The sequence below is a fragment of the Ursus americanus genome, chromosome 28 (genome assembly GCF_024610735.1).
Source record: "Ursus americanus isolate L20-20 chromosome 28, mUrsAme1.1.p, whole genome shotgun sequence".
In the NCBI taxonomy this organism is placed as follows: Eukaryota; Metazoa; Chordata; class Mammalia; order Carnivora; family Ursidae; genus Ursus; species Ursus americanus.
The window spans coordinates 23,174,442-23,196,648 of NC_142154.1; the positions used below are offsets into that span (position 1 = coordinate 23,174,442).

Sequence of the window (22,207 nt, forward strand, 5' to 3'; positions counted from 1 at the left end):
TAATTGACATTTTTTTTTTCTTATAGTACCAAAAAGCCTTCTTCCCAAACTACTGTTGCCATGGAAACTTTTCTTCTCTGTTTTATTGGAAAGGAAGACCAACTTACTCCTAAAACTAATGAATTTCTCACTTTGGGAGGCAGGGTAATAATCAGTGCTTGTTAACAGAGGTCCTGCCTCTTATATGGAATAAAGACAGACATCTCCTTCTCCCTCCCATCCACTTCACGAGGACAGATTCATCATGACAGGCAGGAGGCTGTGCCCATTCAGATGGCCACTCTGGCACTCATCTGCAACTGAAATGCTGAATTCCCTCCTCCCAGTCTAAGAAATTTTCATGAGGAATTATGGAGAGTAGAACTCAACTCTCATGCTTTGTTTTCAAATAAAGGAAACAAAATCCCTAGAAAGCAAATAACTTGCTCAAGATTGCACAGAAATTAATGACAGAAACAGAGCTGGGGTTCCATCTGCCCAGCCGCACTCATCTGTACTCAAGCACCCATCCACCTCTTTGGGAACTGGGAACCTCTAGGCTTACAAGTATATGCATGGGGGCCTTAGCTCTGGGGATGCAATGCCAGGTGGATGGGAGAAAGAAGGGAGTAATTGGCCAAGGCCAGGGGCAGCATGGTACAGACGTCTTTGGACAGAATCCCAGGCAGAACCTGGGATTTAATTAGAATTAATTAATTTAATTAGAATTAATCAGAATTAATTTCCAGGACGCAACTGATCAAATTAGACATGCCATGATTGGTCCTGAGTATCTGTATTCATTTGCTAGAAGACATTTTGAAAAATGGGTGAGGGTAAGGGGGGTAAGAGGGTTAGGAAAAATAGTTAGGTCTAAATCTCCAGAACAAACAAGAACATGAACAAGAGGTACACTGATGGCAGTTCAGAGTTAGCATGGAGATTTTTTTTAATGGAATTAGAAAAACAATCATATATATATATATATATAATGAATATATATCTCTTTTAATTTATTGTATTTTGTTCTTTTTTAGAAGAGTATAGGATGATCTTGACACTGGAATTGAGGCATCCAACGTGGCAGATTTGTGGAATTACCCTGAAAGATCACTTACCCCAAGAGTTTATTTATTGTCTCCTTGTTTGTACATTCAGCCACAAGCTTTTAGAGACAAGAGCAACAAGTAGCAAATCAGCAACTTCTTAGCAGAATGTCTATCCCTTTCCTACAAGTAAAGCAGGGTTCTAAAATGGCCATGGCATCCATCCTGGAGGGCTATGGAGAAGGACACCTGTCTGCCAAAGACTTAATAATAAAGGAACTAAGAGTTAAACATTAAGATCAATATGAAATGGAGCAGAGCCCTGATGAGAGTCTCTGGAGAGAGAGAGAACTGTAATTAGCCAGCCAGGCCTGGGTGTGATCTGACTGAGGGTCAGTTATAGACCGAGCTGGTCAGAAGGGGGAACGTCTGCCCTATCAGCACAGGAGAAAGTGTGGCAAGGCCCTGCGGGTGGCCCTGTTCCTCAGGCCCTACAGCTGTGTCCTGACCAGGGGACTCACACACCTGGCCCAGTGTGAGTACGTTTCCACAGAGGCCATTCAGTATTGGGATCACAGCATGACTAAGTGTTCTCATTTTGATTCCAGCACTGCCACTGCACTCCTGCTTATCACTGGATTTTCCCGTCTGCTCTAGAGAGTACGCTGATTAGAGGATTCCTGTCTATGGATACCTCAGCAGTCTGCTCCTAGGAAACACATTAACAGAGTGGTTAAGAGTTAGGAGTCCGATGAGCTGGGGTTAAATGCAGCCTTGACTACTCACTCACTAGCTGTGTGACCCTGTACAGACCACTGTAACTCATGATTCCCCCACTGCTTATTTTAAAGCACTAAGTGGACATTCTTGTTTGATCTATCTGTTTTCACAACTTTCTCCCTTAGAGGGGCAGCTACCTTCATGTGCCTGTGAGCTAGACTTCTGAGCCTATAGTGGGCAAGGCCAGGCTAGGCCCAGGGTAAATTCACAAAGGCCAAGGAGGATGGAACCAACAGGAAGCACTGGGATGGCCAGATGGCCACATTCAGGGGATGGTCTGATAAATCTCAGCTCAGGCTTTTTGACTCAAAAACTCTAGAAACCAAAAGTGTCAAATACCTACTGTATTTTTGTAGAAGAAGTACAGCACCATGTTGGCAAGTCGGGAATAGCACCAATGTCCGTGAACAATTAAGAGTCTTTCGAGGTATCGGAATCTTGGCACTGCAAAGTCACTGGCCATCACTGCCTTGAAAGGGAAAGAAGACCTTGTTATTGGTGACACCTTACTCCATCTAAGGTCTGTCTTATCTCCCCCAAATACAAGGCACGGAGAAATCCAGTTTCAAACACAATGTGCGTGTGACTGGCCAGGGCTTACTTTATCCTCATTTTCCTTATTATCTCCTTCAATTAAAAAAAAATCAATTGCAACAAGTATTCTAGTTTAGGGGTATCATTTTATAGAACTCATTAAAGATTCTGAATATATGTAATTGATTTTTAAAAGCTTTTGTTTTCCCATGCTTTTTTTTTTTTTTTTAAAGATTTTATTTATGTATTTGAGAGAGACAGAGATAGCAAGAGGGGAGGAGAGGGAGAAGCAAGCTCACCACTGAGCGGGGAGTCTGATGGCTGGGCTTGATCCCAGGACCCTGGGATCATGACCTGAGCCGAAGGCAGAGGCTTAACTGACTGAACCACTCAGGTGTCCCATTGTTTTCCCATGCTTTCTTTAACAAGCAAAAAACAAAAACAAAAACTCAGAGATGTACAGTTTCTCTACTATCCTCCACCCTCTGATGTTTTATTCATATTGGGGTCTCAACCCAAAGACAAACTGAAGCTGTCCTTTTTGTATGAATCAGACAGGCCGTTGGCCATTTTGGGAGGTGTGTTTTGGGTCCTTCTCCATAGCAGCCACAGGTGATAAGCTAGGCCAAGCCCATGGCTCTGCTGGCCTTCACATAACCCAGTCCCAGGAAGCTACAAAAGGGCAACAGGTGTTGCCACCCAGAAGGGAGTGGGAACAGCTGGTTTCCTCCATGGAAAGATGACCAGGGGTGCAAGTGTCCCCTCACTTCACTCAGTATCATGTTCTACACAATTAAACTAAGTGGGCCAGACAAATGCCATCAAAATGACACGTTTTGTACCCAGAATAACTTAGAACCCACCATATAATGAATTTCTCTATTTGGAAAAAAAGTCCAAGAAAATGTGAGGAAAAGATTTCTGGTTATTTTTGGAGGATTGTTCTACACAAAAATGTAAGTCTGCTTTTAAAATTCAATTGATTTCCCTCTAGTCAAATAACTCCTTGAAAGGAGTTAGATCACACTTGATGTGGTCCCTTAAGTGAAATAGAATAATGTCATTATACATCACAGAAAAGCGTGAAGCCTTCAAATGCCTGCTTTCTAAACCAAAAGTTAAAGATTTCAAAGCAAATACTGTTTCTATACTTCTTCCTGTCAACACCGGGGTCTAAAGGCTTTGTGTACTCCTCTCCAGCCTTCTGCCACTCCTTCCCACCTCCAAATTTAGGCCCTGAATCCACTCTTTGTCCCTCTGTCAAGGTAGCCTTCCAGAATGCTCCCAGCTAGGTTAGACCTTCCTGCGAAACACTCAACACCAAAACCAGTGTTTCTCTTTGACAGCATTTATTACAAGTGTGACTATCTGTGTACATTTAAAATATGTATCTGTCTTCCCAACTTCTCTGGACATTCCATGACAGCCAGGATAGCTGTTGTGATCACCGTGTACCCTGAGTTCCCACTCAGTGCTTGGTCCCATCTGGTGATCAATAAACAACGGTGGACCAGATGATCCCATGAAGACCAAGATTCTCAGAGATGCAGGATCTCCTTGGCCAAACTGGGATAAGCTTCACACTTGGCTAAGATGGGGAGCTCCAAATACCCTCACTCATTCTTGGTGACTCTGCTCAGATCCCTAGTGTCCGTGTTACCACAGCATCCCACAGAGTCCATCTTCCAAACGGCTCACCTTTGCTTATTGGACTGACTAAAATGTAAGCAGGGACAATATTCCCTGGGAACCTGAGCACTTGGAGCAGTAAGAAAAGGTATTAGAGGGCGCCTGGGTGGCACAGCAGTTAAGCGTCTGCCTTCGGCTCAGGGCGTGATCCCTGCGTTCTGGGATCGAGCCCCACATTAGGCTCCTCCGCTATGAGCCTGCTTCTTCCTCTCCCACTCCCCCTGCTTGTGTTCCCTCTCTCACTGGCTGTCTCTATCTCTGTCAAATAAATAAAAAATCTAAAAAAAAAAAAAAAAAAAAAAAGAAAAGGTATCAGGCTTACCATCACCTTACACAATGTATCCTCAATAAGAAGTGTAGCTTTAAATAAATGCAGAAGCATCCAACAACATCTTACGTAGAAGTTATGCTCACCCAAAGCTTCATCTCAGGATACGCCCTATCATTTGTCTGTTCCCATCATTTCTCGCATGGCTTTAAGTATATATTTGCACTGGCCCTTGCCTTGAGGAAGTGAGCAGTGTGGTAGCTCAGCCCCCTCCCCATCCACAAACCTGAGAGTCTTTCAAACAAAATGTATTTACTTGGTGCATTTCTCTGCATATGCTATTTACAGGAACTGCCCTGGTCAGCTTTTCACTATAGGAAACAGCTGCAGTGGAAATGATGGTGAAAACATCAGAATGAACCAAGAATTTTGTTCATCCATTCACTCCCCATGCACATGGCATTAAACGGCAGGGATGAGTCCAACACTGGGCTGCATTTTCTGATTCATGGAAGAATTAAAACCACACAAGTTATGTAATACAGTGACTCGGGTCAAATGAGGGCAGGAGGAGAGTAAGGTACATGCTGAGGATGGGCCAAGAGGAACTACTGTGTTTCTAGCTCGGGACTTTCCAACTTATTGTTATTTTAATGTCAGGTAAGAAAATTAATGAGTTCTGCACAGGCCTGGCACATACAAGTGTTCACTGAATAAATACTGATTGCATCAGTGACTAAATGGTGACCAACATCTGGATTTTTAGAAGAAGGAAACTGGATACGTTGTTCTCTAAGGTCTCCACCAAGTGAAAAAATGTCATGATTCAAAGTTAATCAAATGTTGAAAATTGTTGTGGTACTACCTACATCCAGAAGAAAATTAGTTTTAATGAACTCAGTTGTTCACCATCTGAATCACATGTTAAGAACCAACATAATGACAAACGAAAAAGGCAGAGATAAATTTCCATGTGAGTCAAGATTCCATTTTTATAGTGATACCAGGTTCCAACAGTCCTACAGCAGAGTCATTTTTTCAAATGGAACAGTAAAACATGCCTTCCTCCAAGGATGAGCCATAAATAGCCAGAGTGAAGGTGATGACTCACCTTGCCTCACTTTGTTCCACTTATTTCATAAAAATATACTTATAGACCTAGGCAAAGCTATTTACTGCTTCATTAACATGAAGAACTAGCCACCTCTACCTTATCTTCTGCTACTGGCTTAGCGGAGGGGAGCATCACATTACATTGAAGGCCAACCCTTTAGTTTTGTTGGACAAAGCCCATGGCAAGGTACAACAGTGGGCCACTTGGATAGCCCTGGTCGGTCTTTACCTGCATGCCCTCCTGGCCCGAGATTCCCACACCCACATCTGCCACCTGGATCATGCTGACATCATTGGCTCCATCTCCTAGAAACAGCACAGGCAGGAAGAATCGTTTGAGTTGAGATGCACAGAATCAAACGGCTTGATGGATCTTCACGGGGTCCCTACTGGGCTGAGTCCTGTGAAAGGGTCATGGGATGAGTGAGGAAGAGGAAGTACAGAGCCTGCTCTGGGAAAATTGAGTTAAGCAGTCAGAACAAACATGGCGTGAGGTTTGGAACTCCCAGTCACATCAAGAGTTGTTTCAGAAAGCAGGCCGGCATGGTTACCATTTCGTTTAGCATTCACTCTACATCACTGGCTCATATACCCGTGGAGAGAGCCCTTAACACGGTGCCTGGCACAATAAAGATGCCATCATCATCATCGTCATTACTCCCCGAGCTCTAGCCTTTATCACATGCAGAGCATAACAGTAAAGGCTATTCTAATTCATGCTCACACGAACGGCTTTCTAAACTGAACAAAGGAGCTCAAATTCTGCCCAGCAAACTGTAGAGCTCTTTTCGTACACTGATTACTAGCTAGCTTATTAGCTATTGTGCTTACCTTTGGGCCCTCTAAAGATGTGATAAAGAAGAACTTCTATTTATTCAGTCAAGCTGCTGATAGAAAATGGTTAGGAACATAGGACATAGGTCAGACATCTCATCACCTTCAGGGAAAAGCTAGCAGAGACTTGCTTGTCACTGTCACTCAGGAATAGGGCAGCAGACGGTCCCAAATCACAGAGTACCTCCCAAGTTTCAAATATGCAAAAAGTGCAGATATACAAATCAGAGTGATTCATAACATGGCTACAGGATGTCTCTGTCCTATGATTTTTCTGTTCTTTTTCTGCACTGGTCCCAACATGAGTGATCAGTCAATATTTGTGAAATTGAAATTCTGTGAAGTCATTAACAATCTCTGCAGCTTTTCTCAGAATGTCCTAACCAAAGTGAGATACGGCAGGCAACCATGTTCTCTACATTATTAACCACTGGACACCTGGGACTAGGTGCCATCAATGCTTTCACTCATGGTCAAAGAAATGAGCTAAAGTTCTGCTGGGTCATTACTTTCCCTTTCCCTTTTGAGATTCTATTTTGTTTTTTTCTTTTCTTTTTAACCAACTAAGACTTATCTTCCTTTTTTTTTTTAAATGAATACCAAACACCAGTGATTTCATGGCTGACCAGGCACTGACCAGGCTGTGAAAATATGGTTTATTCATTCATATGTTACACCAGCCTTACCAGGGTCATGGGCCTCATGCCACCACGGAGAGGAACTCAGAGAAGCCTGCACCCAGCCTGCACACTCCTCAGCACCAACCTACATCACTTGCTAAGGGAGCTCTGAAGGCCACTCCAGACACATGAGGGCAAAGGTGGGACTGAGACAGCCTCTCCTGGAAGAGTCCCACCTCTGAGGCCTTCCTATAGCCTGGACCAGGGAGTCATAGCTAAACATGTGTTCACATCTATGCTCATCTCAGTCCCCTTAGTGGTTACCACAGCCCTCAAGATGTACAGGGCTGTCTCCATGACACCCACACTAAGGCCATCCCACCTCACACCCAGGCTCTACCAGCCTCAACTCTCTCCTAAGGAAGTGTCCCACATCAACAAGGTGAGGCTGGTATAGACCTTTTTGCAGAAAATACTGTTGACTGGTTAGGATCCTTTCTTTCAGAATAAAAGCTCACCTAGGTATGGATTCTATATTCAGGGAGATCAAACTTTGATATCTGGGGGTCAAGGGGATCACACCCCTTTCCCTGGGCTACCTGCAGTCTTTCTCAGTCCTCTGCAGCAGATGGTGCTGCTGAGACCCTGAACCTGGCTGGAGATTGGACCCCAACCAGAGCGGGTGGGGATGATGCCCTGGGAGGAGGTAGGTGAGGACTGGGTAGCACTGGAGAGGACCCTAGAAGGCTCTCCAGGCCAGAAGTCTGCAAGGAAAAACCACCATTAGATGCACAGTCCTTAAGGAAATGCTGTAAGATTTAGCAACTACTCATAGGCTTATGATGGATTCATTTAATTACATGCTTGTCTTGGAACAATCAGTAAAGTCCAAAGGATTAGAGGCAATGGGGATTCTGATAACCATTAAGTCTCTGGGTTCTTGTGGTATTATGGAGTCTTGCATTCCAGTTGGCTCATGGTGACCAGAAGCACCTGAAAAGGGCCTTCTTTTAATGGTGTTCTGAGATAATGCTTAGCGTGCAGGGCTCTGCTGTGGCAGAGGCTACCTGGGACAGCAGATCTCTAGTCTCCTGTCTCCCAAGAAACAGTGTAAGTTCTATCTTCCTAAAGCGCCACTGTATTACCATATACAGCTATATATATAGCTATAAATGTTGTACCATATTTTATGGTTTTCAAGTCCATGTTTTATATTTCGAACAGGCTGCTGATTTTCTTACATTGGGTGTGATTTTATAAATAGAAAAAAGAGCACGGGAGTGTTTTCCCATCTTACAGTATAGCATGGAAGGGGTGGAAAGTCCTGGATGCATCCAGAGGAAGCAGCTGCATAAGATGGGAGCTACTCATTTATGTAGGGCCCTGCTTGGCTGGCCTGGATACTTGCCTATGGCCAGAGTCATGGCCTTGAGCTTGCTTCTGACCAGTTTCACCACCATACTCTTCTGCAGAGGCGTTGAGCGACAGCAAAGGACTGACCGACACTGCTTAGCGAGAAAGAGAAATTTGTCCTCTAGGTTTTTCTCAAGGGCATAGGCCAGACTTCTTCCGTCGATCACGAGGCTTGGGCTGGGGCCAGAGGTGGTGGATGTGGAGGGCGGGCAGAGAGGGGAGAACCCCACGCTCACGTTGCCTGTGGTCTTCTCAGGGGCACTGCAGGGGCTCCTGGACTGCACGTAGTGTAGGCACTGGTCTAGCAGGGCTGCACAGGCCTCCTGAAATGGACATGAGAGGAAGCTCAGTTCACTCAGCTGCATCACAGATTAGGTTACCTTCCTTCACACTGACAGTCTGATAATCTCAAGGGCACCAGGTTGCAGGCTCTGTCCAGAAGGGAAGTTAGTTGAGGATGATGACTTTCCACATTGAAGAGAATGAGCTTGTCTAGGGTTTCAATAAGATTCCACTTCATTGCCCATTACACTGTGTGGAGGTTGGACTAGAACATCTTCACTTTGGAAGGACTGACTATACTGTGGCGAGACTGCTGGCTGGTTATTATCCTCTAAAGAAGTGTAATTATCAGTGTTTCCCTAAGCTCTCCAGTTGACCAGGGAAATAAATGTTTTAAAAAGCAAAATTATTGAGGCTTTTATTGGCAATGCCCTTCCAAAACTGTACCTGAATCCCAGAAAGAATAGGAAAACTTATTGGGGAGGCTGAGAGATCAGGGGACATAAGAGAGATGACTATTTCCAAGAATAAACACATTCCAGGGAAGGCAAGTAATTCTTAGCCCTCTGTGGACAGTGAGCCCACTGGGTAAGCAACCAATTTCCTGCAATGCACCCTGGAAATCCAGTTGTGTTCCGTAAGTGCTTATTGAGGACCTTTTGTATTTAGAAAAGTGAGACAAGAAAAAGGAAGACTGAGAAGACACAGCTATTGGCCCTTGAACAAATGGCAGGAGCTGAACATACACACGATCACAGTAAGTCACAGACTAGGATGTGCAAAAGCGTTACAGGATATGAAGAGGGAGAGATTTGCTTCCAGGGTGGGGTTGGGAGTGGTAGTAACTGAGGCAGGACTGGAAGAGGATTCTACAAACACCATGAGCTCCCTCATGCTAGCACCAAGCACTGCTAAGGTAAAATGGAGAGACCACATCCACCTGGCTCCCCCACTGAATGCAACTATGGCAGCCAAATAGAATTCATAGCGCAACTGTTTGAGGACTTTGAAAATAAATAGTAGCTGTTGCAATGAGGAGGAAGACCAGCATTCTAAGTATACTAGACAGGTGGGTGAGTTTTCCATTTTCCTTCTGGTAGCACCTGGTCTGTACACAAGCATCATAGAACCTGCAAGTGGGTGCCAAGGCAGGGACAGAGAGAGCTCCAGGAGAAGCCCTCCCGTTCTGGCTAGAGGAGTGGAAAAGAGAACTCCCAATGCTCAGAGAAGATAAAGGAACTTCCATTTTTATTTATCTTTTTCTTATTCTCTTGAACCCAGCCCCAGGCAATTTTGTTATGCTGGCAGTAGGACCATCTGCTGCTGAAGACTGTATCAGAGAAGCTGTGGTCCTGTGGTGGCAAGATAACTGCTGCCTTTTTCTCTCTGTCCTACCACCACTTGGCTTTGGATGGAGGTGTTGGTGCAGAAGTACAAAGTACAGCAAGGGAACTCAAGCCCCAGCTTTCTGGCCAGAGGACTGGAAAGGGGAGTCCCAGACAACCAGTAAGTACTGGAAAAAATTGTGAAGACGGAAGAACTTGGCCAGCTGACCCCATAGCATGGTTTATTAATTCCTGAACTCACCCACAAGCCATGTACACATAGACATAATCCTAAATGGCATAACAAAGACTTTTGAGAACTGAACTTGGGACAGACTGCCACCCAAGTTCCCAACTTTTATTAAGGGGTGGCAAAAATGTGAGACAGATTCTAGTAGCTTGGCAAAGGCTACACAAAATTGACATTGAAACCACCATCCAGAGGCTGTTCAGAGCTTGCAGCCTGAATCTAAGAGGGCTGATTACCTGCCTAAAATATATCCACATTCTCTACAGAATTTTAAAATAACCAGTGTCATTCAAAATGCCCACAATACAATCCAAAATTCATCAGCGTACAAAGAAGCAGGAAATTCTCAATGCATGTGAAAAAAGACAGTTAACAGAAGCCAAAGTGAAGATGACACAGATACCAGAACTATTTGAGAAAGACTCTGAAACAGCTATTATAAAAATGCTCCAATAAGAGTGGACATTCTAGAAATGAATAGAAAAAAAGTCTCAGGAAAAAAACAAGATACAAAGAGGATCCAACAGAAATTTTAGAACCAAAAAAACACCTTAACCAAAATAAGAAGCTCACTGGATTCTAAATAATTTATGTAGATACTCTGTGTTCAAGGAGGGGGAAAAGATCTCTACACTCTGAGTGTAAACTGTGCATAGTCAGTTCCTTCCAAAAAGTCAATATGGAAAGGGGTTAAAATAACTGGCTTACAGTAGAGAAAGCTGACAAACATAAAATCAACAGTGATAAGTCATGTTGATCGAATGTACCCTTAATATGATGTGATAAAATGATGAAAATGGTACTTTAGGTCTATGGAGTTCTTCCCCCAACTCACAACTTTATTCTAGTCATGAGAAAAACATCAGACAAATCCCCATAATAACGGTATTCTTCAAAATAACTGACCAGTAATGTCAAGTCATCAAAAACAGAAAGTTTAAGAAACTGTTACAGCCAATAAGAGCCCAAGGAAACATGACAATTAAATGTAATGTGAGATTCTGTATGAGATCCTAGAACACAAAAAGGACATTAGTAAAAATTAAGACAATCTGAATATAGTATAGATTTTCTTTCCTTTATTATTATTTAGAGGTGGGGGAGGGGCAGAGGGAGAGAGAGAATCTCAAGCAGGCTTCACGCCCAGCACAGAGCCCAATGTGGGGCTCGATCCCACAACCCTGAGATGAAGACCTGAGCCAAAATCAAGAGTTGGATGCTTAGGGGCGCCTGGGTGGCACAGCGGTTAAGCGTCTGCCTTCGGCTCAGGGCGTGATCCCGGCGTTATGGGATCGAGCCCCACATCAGGCTCCTCTGCTATGAGCCTGCTTCTTCCTCTCCCACTCCCCCTGCTTGTGTTCCCTCTCTCACTGGCTGTCTCTATCTCTGTCAAATAAATAAATAAAATCTTTAAAAAAAAAAAAAAAGAGTTGGATGCTTAACCTACTGGGCCACCCAGGCACTAGAGTATAGATTTTAGTAAGTAATATGTCAATATTGGTTCATTGATTACTGTAAAGATGTTAATAACAGGAAAATTTGGGTGTAGATTATATGGAAACTCTCAATACTATCTTTGCAATTTTTCTGTAAATTTAAAACCATCGTATATATAAAGTTTCATATATATATATATATATATATACACACACACACACACACACATATATATATATATATATAGTTTGATCTGAACCCTATACAAAATTCCACACGAGATGGAATGTGTCTTAAGGTGCAATTATATATAGTGAGTTTTTTAAACTCAGTAAATGAGCCCAATAGCAGAGTAGAGATAACAAAAGAAAAAGTCAGTGAACTCAAAGAGCAATAGAAGTTAACCAATTTGAACAAGAGGGGAAAAAAAAATGAAAAAATGAAGAAACCCTCAGAGAGCCTTGAGGCAAACCAGAAGACCTGATGTTCACGTCATCAGTCTTCCAGAAGAGGAGCAACTGCAGTGCAGAAAAAGCGTCTGAAGAAATAAATAATGGCTAAAACTTGCCAAATTTAGTGAAAGACATAACCCCACAGATTCAAGCAGTTCAGCAAATCCCAGAGTATCAATCTAAAATCTGGGCCCAAACACACCATAATCAAACTGCTTAAACTAAAGGCAAAAAAAAAAAAAAAAAAAAAAGTCAAAAAATCAAAACATCCAGATAAAAATGATGCATTAGCTATAGGGTAACAATGATTTGGAGGACTTTTGATTTCACCTAGAAACCACGGTGAAAGAAAGGCATTCTCTGATAAAGAAAAGTAAGAGAATCTGTCGCCAGTAGACCCACTCTAAAGGAATTGCTGAAGGAAGTTCTTCAGACAAGAGGGAAAAAAAATGCCACAAGGACACTTGTAACATTGCGGATGAAAGAAGTGTGACAGAAACTGTCGATATTTACATAAATAAGCTGGGCTATTCTTTTCCTTTTGACTTGTTTAAAATACGCTTTTTGATTGAAAGCAAAAATTAATATCTGATGAGGATTTCAATCTCTGTAGCTTTCATATAGAAGACATCTACAACGTAAGGGGGTAAAGGGACACAGGGAGTGATGAGACTTCTTCATTCCACTCGAAATAGCAAAATACTAATCATAAGTAGACAGTGATGACTTAAGTATGCATATTGTAATCTCTAAAAAAAAAAAAAAAGAAGAAGAAGCTTAACAACCCAAGTAAAGTGATGTTGTCAAGAGACACATGAAAATGGATAGTAAAAAAATGCTTACGTAATCCAAAGGAAGGCAGAAAAGGGAATGGAGGAACTGAAAACAGAGAATAATCAGAAAAAACAAAAACAAAAACAAAACAAAACAAAAAAACTACCAATATTAAGACTTCTAAAAAAACCCCATAGGGCAGCATGATACTGGTGAAGGGACAGAAGCACAGGTCAGTGCAACAGACAGAATGTCTAGAAATAGACCCTAAAAAACATGACCAACTGATTTTCAACAAAGGTGTAAAGAGAGTTTTGTGGAAAAAAGGACTTTTCAACAAATGGTGCTGGGTTAGTCAGCTACGTACAGAAGAATGAAGTTTGACCTGAACCCTATACAAAATTCCACACGAGATGGACTGTGTCTAAAGGTGCAACAATAAACCACAAAACTTTTTGAAGAATATATAGGAGAACTCTTTGTGGCTAGGTGCATCTTAAATGTAAGAGCTAAATGATAATCCATAACAGATGAAGTTGATGAATCAGACCTCATCATACAGTTCAAAAAGATGTTTCAAATGGGGGCTCACTCAAGGAATCAGAGTCCAGGCCGGGTTTATGAGAAGCAGATACTCCCTACATACCTAGAAATTTAAATAGATAAATGTGACTGGATGAAAACTCTAAGTGCCCAGTGGGGCAACCCAAGACAACCATCCCATCCTGAGTACATCAGTGCTGAATGGACTGGTTCGCTGATTTGCGTGACCTCATGAAACAATTCTCCAGTATTGTTGACATGAATAGGTCAGGAGAAAGCAGGCTGAACTTTGCATTAATAAAGTCCAGAGATTTAATTAAGAAATCCCATCAAATCCCACATCTTCCTAGGCAATGGCAAGAACATGTAAGTGCCAGAAACCCAACACAGGTACAAACACACAGGTAGAAGGCAAAGAAATGGAAGGCATTCCTGTTGCTGTGGGGGTTAGGTGGGTAGGAAGCTGGCCCAGGCAGAGCATGGCCTCCTGGAAACCTACATACCTGAGATTCAGCATTCAGGGTGATGACTTCCTCATCATGGTCCAGCAGTTTGCAGGCATATGCAATATTAATGGCTGTTTCTTGTTTGTCACCAGTGAGAACCCAAATCTGCAGGCCTGCTTGACGCAATTTAGCAATGGTTTCTGGGACTCCATCCTGCAGGCGGTCTTCAATCCCAGTGGCACCTGGTCAAATGTGCAAGTGTAGGTGAGCCCCTCCACACATGCCCTCAGACCCTGATGGGGCACGAATGCCATTGCCAACATACCAAAGATGCTGGCTTGACCCCATAGACTGCAACCTGCTTGATGCCTGTCTCATGTGGATGATGATTCATCATTTCTGGACACTGGTGAACACTTTCAGCAGCTCCCTCATTGACACAGTCAAGAATGAGTCAGAATAACTGTGAAGCACTGAACATAATTCTCTGTACTCACAACAAAGCACTTCCAATGCTTTCTAACATGCGGCTAATTTTTAACATAACAGATAACTTGGAAACAAAGCTTGTGGGGAGATGGCGGGAATGGCCATATTCTGAAGGATGAAAAAGTTTTAAAAATTATCCATCCCATACAAAGCTTCCAAATAACATCCATAATATTTGCTCTCAGCAATGCGTACTGTAAGCTATCTAAACAGACCACACAAGCACACTATTTCTTAAAAGCCACATTATCCAGAATGTACTTTTTCCACAAACATAATCAATAAGCAGTGGGTTTCCCTATGCAGGCTTCTGTATATTGGGACAAATTTTGTACCCAGTGCACAAAGGAGCTCTCCAGGTCAGCCTTGGTTTTTTTCCTATTGTCCACTTAATGAGATGCTCTCTATCTTCCCTCTAGAAGTACAGAATTGACTGAGGACACCTCATTGGCCCTGCCTTTCTCTTTTATGTCACACTGTTCCCTGTGCTGAGAGGCTGCTGTGGGCTGAAGGTGTTTCCCTGCCCCCGTAATTCATAGGTTGAAGCCCTAATCCTCACTGTGATGGCATTAGGAGGGAAGGTGGAATACTCGTGAATGAGGTTAGTGCCCTTATAATAAGGAACACAAGAGAGATGATCTCCCTCCACCATCAAGGATACAGAAGGAAGACAGCCATCTGCAAGCCAAGAAGAGGGCCTTTTAAGGAATCAAATTGGCCGGCACTTTCATATGGGACTTCCGGCCTTCATAACTGTGAGAAATCAATGTCTGCTGTTAAAGCTGTCCAGTCTGTGGTATTTTGCTATGACAGCCTGAAATGATTAAGATAGACACCACTTCCCTTTCTTGTCCTAGAACAGATGAGTTGGCAGGTGCAGGGAGGGTGGAGTCAAGGTAGAATACATGTACAAAAACCATGATTTCTTAAATATATCCTAAAACGCACGTTCACAAATCAGACACCTGTTTAACCCTGAGCTCAGGTAACAGGAGCATCACCAGCTCTCCAGAAGCCCCCTCAGGGGTAAGTGGCAGTCTTCTCTCTTCCTTCTCATGCACGCTGTGCAGTGTGGTGGACCCTGGCCTACCTTTTATTTGAATGCACCAGAAGGTTAAGTGGGAACTTGGGAAGGGCCCAGAAAGGAGGAGGAGTTATTGCACCCAAGCTGCCCTCAGCTCTGAATCACGGAGTCCCCATGAGAAGGACGAGGCAGGGATGTGGGTCTCAAAGTCTGCTTAGGAATAAAACCATGTTATCCTCCATGTTCATTGTGAGCATATTCTTGACAACCCACATAGTGGAAGGCCATCTGGTCTTGGCCTTTCTCCCCTCCTCCAGACCCCTGGCTCTAGCATGGGGAGACAGTGTGTGCTCTGGCTCTGGCTCCTTATTTTTACCATCTGACAGAGTTGACATCCACCAAGGGACCCTAAGTATCACTTCTGCTGTGATATGTTCCCTGCTATCTAGGGAAAGAGGGAGGGATGAGCATGTCTGCCTCCGTGTATTCAAAATATCTTGTTCAGGGGCAGCTGGGTGGCACAGTCAGTTAAGTGTCCAACTCTTGGTTTTAGTTCAGGTCATGATCTCAGGGTCGTGAGATCAAGCCCCGTGTCGGGGCCCTGTGCTCCGTACGAGTCTGGTTAGAGTTTCTCTCTCCCTCTACCCCTCCTTCCGCATGTGCTCTCTCTCTCTTTTTAAAAAATATCTTGTTCATACTTAATAATAACATGGTTATGGAATAATCATAATGATGGCTAACCTTGATGAATTACTAATTGCCAGGCAAAAATTTCTGCAGCATCCTTAACATGTGAGTGTTATCCCCACCATGTAGATGTGGGAAGCAAAGGTGAGATTAGTTAGCAAGGGAAGGGCTACAGCATTCCACGCACAGTATGTCTCACGCTCCAAACCTCTGACCTGTACGGCCGCTCTAGGAGAACTTCCACTACGGAACAGAGCTTTGTGTGTAATTCAACCAGTTACCCACCCTTCACTAGATGGCAACTTACTACAGCAGGGACTTGTAACTCCCTACCTTTGTATATTGGCTGCTCAGCCAGAGCTCCTTGATAAATGTCCTCCAAGAAAGAAAGCAGGGAAGGACTCACAGATACATTTCAGTCCTTCGGGGAAAACCTAACACCTTGAAAATAAAGCATCTTCATTTCAGGAGCTAACTGGCCAAAGCCCTGATTGGGTTGCTGGACTGATCCTATCGTCCATAAGCAGCTTTGACTCACACACAGAATATTACTGAACTCAGAAAGAGAATTATGTAAAGTATATCTATCTCAGCATGAAATACGGCTGGGGATAAAGAGTAAATCTCAGGAAACAGTCCTTTAAAAATTATCTGGAAGCACAGTGGTCTTTCCTCAGCTCCTTAAGGTAGCTAATTAGCATTGGAATCTGTTCAACTTAGAGTAAATGCCACCTCTCTACAGCCTGAGCCTTGGGAGGATCTGGCATTTGGAGCGTTATAACAGGGTAGGTAGTAGGGTTCAAGCTTGTGCCACCATGCTTCACTGTGATTAAATGTCAGGTGGCTTTTCATGGGAGTGGAATTTCAGATCACATCTGGGAAAAAAAAAAAAAAAAACAGGAATGCTGGGGAAAGGGAACAGAATGTTGTCCTTTGAATTTAGGCTCTTGGCCAGAACATTATGGAAAAGAAAATTTCAAGAACACAGTATAAATGGTGACCCTTCCTTCGTAGTTCTCTGATGTTATTTAATATAGGAACCTAAATGAAAAGATTTAGAAGGAGTATTTGGGTTTGGGCTTATTAAAAACATAAACAGCTTACTTTACATTTCTTAAAATGAATCACAGGCACCGTGGATAAAGCTGTGGTGAACACTGTGGCGGTGGCTCTCCTATTCTCCAGCTCAGGCTTCATCATCTGAACCATAAATATCCCAGGTTGCAGGAGATGCTAAGTGTTTAACAACCAGCTCGCAGGAGGGAAGCTGATTTGCTGCATTTTCCCATTTCTGTGGTGCAAATACACTCACCTTGGCTGATGTCAAGCTACCAACAGTATCAAAAAGCTATGCAAAATTCCTAAAAGTTTACGCAAAACAGCAAACGGTGATTGCAAAATTTCTGAAAATGCGTGAAAAGGCTCTCACCAACAGGCATGAGCAGACTCCAGCACACTGACAGTGCCCACTGTGCGCCCTCCAGTAGCTCCTTCACTGACTCATCTCAGAGCCATCTAACACTCCCCTGGAGATAAACAACCACTCAGGACGACAGCAGGATGTGGCTGAAGCAAGATTCTGAAAAACTCTACTATCCCAGCCCCAACAGAAAAAAAAATGGAACAGGATAAGTAGAAAACCTTACTTTTAGATGCTTACATAGTTGCCCAAGCAAAAGTTACAGAATCCAAGCTAGAAAGCAATCCCCCTGAAAAAGATCTAGGAAGGTGAGTTGATCTCAAGTTCAGTATGAATTTAGGGTGTTCTAGGGCTGTCAAAAATTCAGGCATGTTAACAGAGATACAGCACGGGGGCCAAGGGAGGTGACAGATGCCCAACCACCAGAGGGAATCTGTACTGAAGAGGCCAGCCAGGCTGTAACAGATGTGGAGGCAGTAACCTAAGACTCATCACCACATGCTGCTGAGTACCGGACCCTGTGGCAGGACCTCACTCAGTGCTTCAATGGGCACCCCCTCTGTTCATCCTCGCAGGATTATTACCCAGCAGACAAGGAGACTGGGTTGCCAAAAAGACTGAGTCACTTGCCCAGTGTCTCATGGCCAGTAAGTGACAGCCAGGATTAGACAGACAACCAAGTCAAGGCTCCTAGACTCTGAAAGAAGGAAAGGTAGGGGTGCCTAAAAAGATAGGTGGACAGCATGGGGACTCACAGCCAAATCCTCAAACAGTTAAGGTCTCACCCTCTGGAAAAGGGAAGAGATTCCGTCTGCCTTGCTCCCCTGGGTGGGACCAGTGTCCATGAAAGAAGGGACTGGGGAGGCAACTTTTACTCCATTCAAGAGTCAGAGCTCTCCAGGGAGCGTGCCCCACAGTGAAAGGACAGAGAAGTGAGATAGGCACAACCTGCCCATGGGCCAGAAGGACCAGCAGGAACCCCTGGCTATCCCACGGGTCTGATCAACAGTGTCTTCTGGAGAAGCGTGTTCTAGATGTGAACAGTCCCAGTAAATCAAAACGTGGCAGGCTAGAAAAAGCACAGCTGTCTTCCAAGTGTTTCATTTAATCAGCCCCCAGGGATACTGCTCATGATGTCTCTGGGCATCTGGATCTGGGGACTTTCTTGAGCAGTGCACGGCCTCCTATAAGACGCTATAGGCAAAAAAGAATGTTATATAGGGGCGCCTGGGTGGCTCGGTTGGTTAAGCGTCTGCGTTTGGCTCAGGTCATGATCTCAGGACCCTGGGATCGAGCCCCGCATCGTGCTCCTTGCTCAGCGGGGAGCCTGCTTCTCCCTCTCCCCTTGATTGTGCTCTCTATCTCTGTGTCAAATAAATAAATAAAATCTAAAAAAAAGAATATTATATAAAGTGTTATGCTATTAAATATATTAATTATTATATTAGATTTGCATATATAGATATATAAGTAGCCCAACCCCTTTATCCAGGGAACAAGACCAAATGAATACAGCCTTTCTGTATTAAATGAAGAGGGATGAACTCCGGTTTCTCTGTGTCCCACGTATGCACCTGACTCTCAGAACCACAGGATGGGGGGTGTGTGTATACAGCATGGTCACAATCAGTTCCTGGTGTGGCCACAGAGAGCACATATACAAAGACTCAGCTAATTTAATACACACTTAATATTAAGTATTTTAAATATTAAAATATTTTTATAAATACTAATAGAAACACAGTAGCAAATATGAGCACATTTTAGTAAAAATGAGCTCGTTTTCTCTTCATCCAAATGGAATCTATGAAACATTCATAAGATGTAAAGCACAGCCATTTCTGGAGTCCAACAGTTTCTTTTTGTTTTAGGAGCAGGAGGGGGAGGGAGTCCTTTCAAACATCAGTTGCTGAGAAGCCTCATTCCTCATCTCTACGTTTGGTGGGAAAGCAGGGCTTAAGGGGTGGCAAGTCATGTGTTGTCACTGGGTGCCTGGTGGGACAGCACATGGAATAAAATGGTGCCATGGTGGGAACGTTCAGTCAAGGACGGCTGGGCCTGGGGTCCGTGCTAGCATCAGGCCAGGCAACTCCTTAACCAAGCCTGGCATGTGCAGAGCTGCCAATGCCTAGAGCCATGGTGACATGGTGACACCCCATCCAGGACCGTCTCTGCAAATTCCACAGTGCTCTGTGCAACATGTGCTCGTGTGCATAATTACCCAACAGATGCAAATTTGTTTCCAGGCGAATGGCAGACTGGAAGAGAAGCTCCTCGCGGTTGTCCAGGGAGGATTCTGCTTCTAAGTGGCTTTGCAACCAACAGGCATACTCTTCTTCACTCAGAACCTATGTGAGACACACTGGTGAGTGCCACGCAGGCACTGAGCACCGTGGGGGCAGTGGCCAGCACGCATGCTTGTGGAGCTGGCACCCACTCACCCTCTTGGCAATACACAAGGTGCGCAGGCCTTCCACGGCATACAGGTTGAGGTAATTCTGAGTCTTGCTTCGGATTTTCTTCTGATGCCTTCCTCGGGCGTCATCTAGGTTGGAGCGGAAGCAGAAACACACAGATAAGTAAGAACAACAGAGTCTGGCGGCTCGGGGACCACTCGACAAACCTCAGGCAGCTCTGCGTGGTGTTGAAACAACTCTACATATATAGCTTACCCAGAAGAGAGGCCAGTACCACCCCAGAGGTTCCAGCCCGGAAGCTCTTCTCACCCAGCTTCCAGGCTAGCTTCCCAGGAGAACAGCCATGTTTTTAAGGTCTGAATGTGGTCACACTCACAGACACAGAAAGCAGAATAGTGGTTGCCAGGGGCTGGGGGCGAGGAAACGGGAGGAACTGTCCAATGGGTAAAGAGTTTGTTCTGCAAGATAAAGTTCTGAGCATTGTTGCACAGCCATGTGAGACCACTTAACACTACGGAACTATACATTTATTGAGATGGTAAATTGTAGGTTAGGTGGTTTTTGTTTTTTGTTTTTGTTTTTTTTTACCAGAATTAAAAAGAAAAAGCTAAGTCCACTAGTAAGACTTCTCTAAACACCCACCCTTTTCTGTTTCCTGTAGACACAGCTGAGCAGACTTACTGCTTATTAGCAAACTTCAGAAGTGCTGACTTGGAGCCTCACCCAACTGTGGCATCCATGACAAGGTGACACACAATTTCCTAAGTCTACCATTTCCGTGCGTCGCCAATTATGAGTGGAAAGGCATAACGCACTTTGGTTTGTGCATGACGGAAGTATATGATAATTGTGTTTCAGGGCCAGTGAGAAATAAGGAGTCCTCACCCTTCTGCCATGCTCTAGCTTGCTGCATTTGGAATTGCATTTTGTTGCAATGCATTAAGCAGGAATGTCACAAGAGCATCCTTCCCCTGTGATTTACTCCAACAACCCCTAATAAGAGACATGCATGAAGCCTCCATACCACTAGATTCATCCCAGGTCTATTTCATCACTTGTAAACAGTATATACACTTTTCAGATAAAATTTAAAGTAAAAGCTATTATTTAAAAAAGAACCACAACATAGTTTTGACTGTCACTAATGACCTTTGTTGAAATGAGAAGCTCAGATAAACAAAGCTTTATTAGAGATATTATTTATTTATTTGTGTGAGAGAGCACAAGCAGGGGGAGCAGCAGGCAGAGGGAGAAGCAGGCTCCCCACTGAGCAGGGAGCCCGATGCGGAACTCGATCCCAGAACCCTGGGATCATGACCTGAGCTGAAGGCAGATGCTTAACCGACTGAGCCAGCCAGGCGTCCCTAAACAAAGCTTTATTAGGAATGATCTGGTATCCTTTGGCCCAGGAGGTGGATGTAAACGAAGGTACATACTCTTCCAGTTTGTGAAAAATTGTAGTTTAATAAAAAGGGCGGTTTCTATCCCCAGAACACCAGTAGTATTACCAGATAGAATATAAGATGTGCAAATATCACATAAGACATACTTTTACTAAAAATATTATGTTTTTTATCTAAAATTCAAATTTAACCAGGCATTCAATTTATTTTATTTGCTAAATCTGGCAACTCTACCTACCAGTAGCGAGGCCCCTGGTCTGGGACAGGCTGTCCACTACCTGTATCAGGCCCTGGACAAACTGGACCTGGGAGAAACACTTTCACCTCTTAGACATGTGTTCTCCATGGAGAAGATAGCACCCCCAAGGATCTAAAACACTGGTTCCAGGGCAAAAAAAAAAAAAAAAAGCCCAGAAATAATTTTAATTCTATATTTAAAACATATTAGGCATAGCATAAGGCACAGATATATATATATATATATATATATATATATATATAGATATATATATATATACACAGTACATAAACAAATACACATATCTGTGGCATTAAAATGTCATGGGGAGATAATTTAAAAATGTCTAAAAAGGCTTCTGAAGGGAGCAATAATGAAAAAAAAGAGGGGAAACACTGCCCTACATGGCTTTGCTTTAGGAATTTAAATTTCCTGAAAAGATGACACTCAAAAGATGACATCTTCATTTTGACTACCTTTCTTTCATTCCTGATACTGTGACAGCAACTCTCAGAAGGGGATACGACAATAATTCAGATGCCGACTATTATTTGAGCAAAGACATGTCTATCTGAGGGCCTCTGGAATGAGAATAATAATAATAAAGTACTTTGGTTCTCCAGAGAGGAGCATGGGAGACTGCACTCCAGCAAAGGAGCAGCGTGCAGGGGCTGAGACTGAGCTCATGGTCAAAACAGAACTGATGGAGCTAGAGGAGGCAGGCTGGGCAGTTCGGCACATGGG

The 22,207-nt window shown here is 43.6% G+C and overlaps 1 protein-coding gene across 3 annotated transcripts in view; it reads right to left on the reverse strand.

Moving 5' to 3' along the window:
- Nucleotides 1-22,207, reverse strand: part of ATP10A (ATPase phospholipid transporting 10A (putative)) — a 187,809-nt gene that overhangs the window by 6,021 nt on the left and 159,581 nt on the right. For 2 of the 3 annotated variants that reach the window (XM_045795328.2, XM_045795327.2), the window contains exons 11-16: nucleotides 19,847-19,950; nucleotides 19,627-19,753; nucleotides 13,843-14,027; nucleotides 8,272-8,599; nucleotides 5,639-5,715; nucleotides 2,149-2,274 (exon numbers count right to left, since the gene is read on the reverse strand). In XM_045795328.2, coding sequence (XP_045651284.2) covers nucleotides 2,149-2,274; nucleotides 5,639-5,715; nucleotides 8,272-8,599; nucleotides 13,843-14,027; nucleotides 19,627-19,753; nucleotides 19,847-19,950 — 947 coding nt within the window. The remainder of the gene's footprint in view (nucleotides 1-2,148; nucleotides 2,275-5,638; nucleotides 5,716-8,271; nucleotides 8,600-13,842; nucleotides 14,028-19,626; nucleotides 19,754-19,846; nucleotides 19,951-22,207) is intronic. The other variant, XM_087856734.1, reaches the window with a different exon arrangement.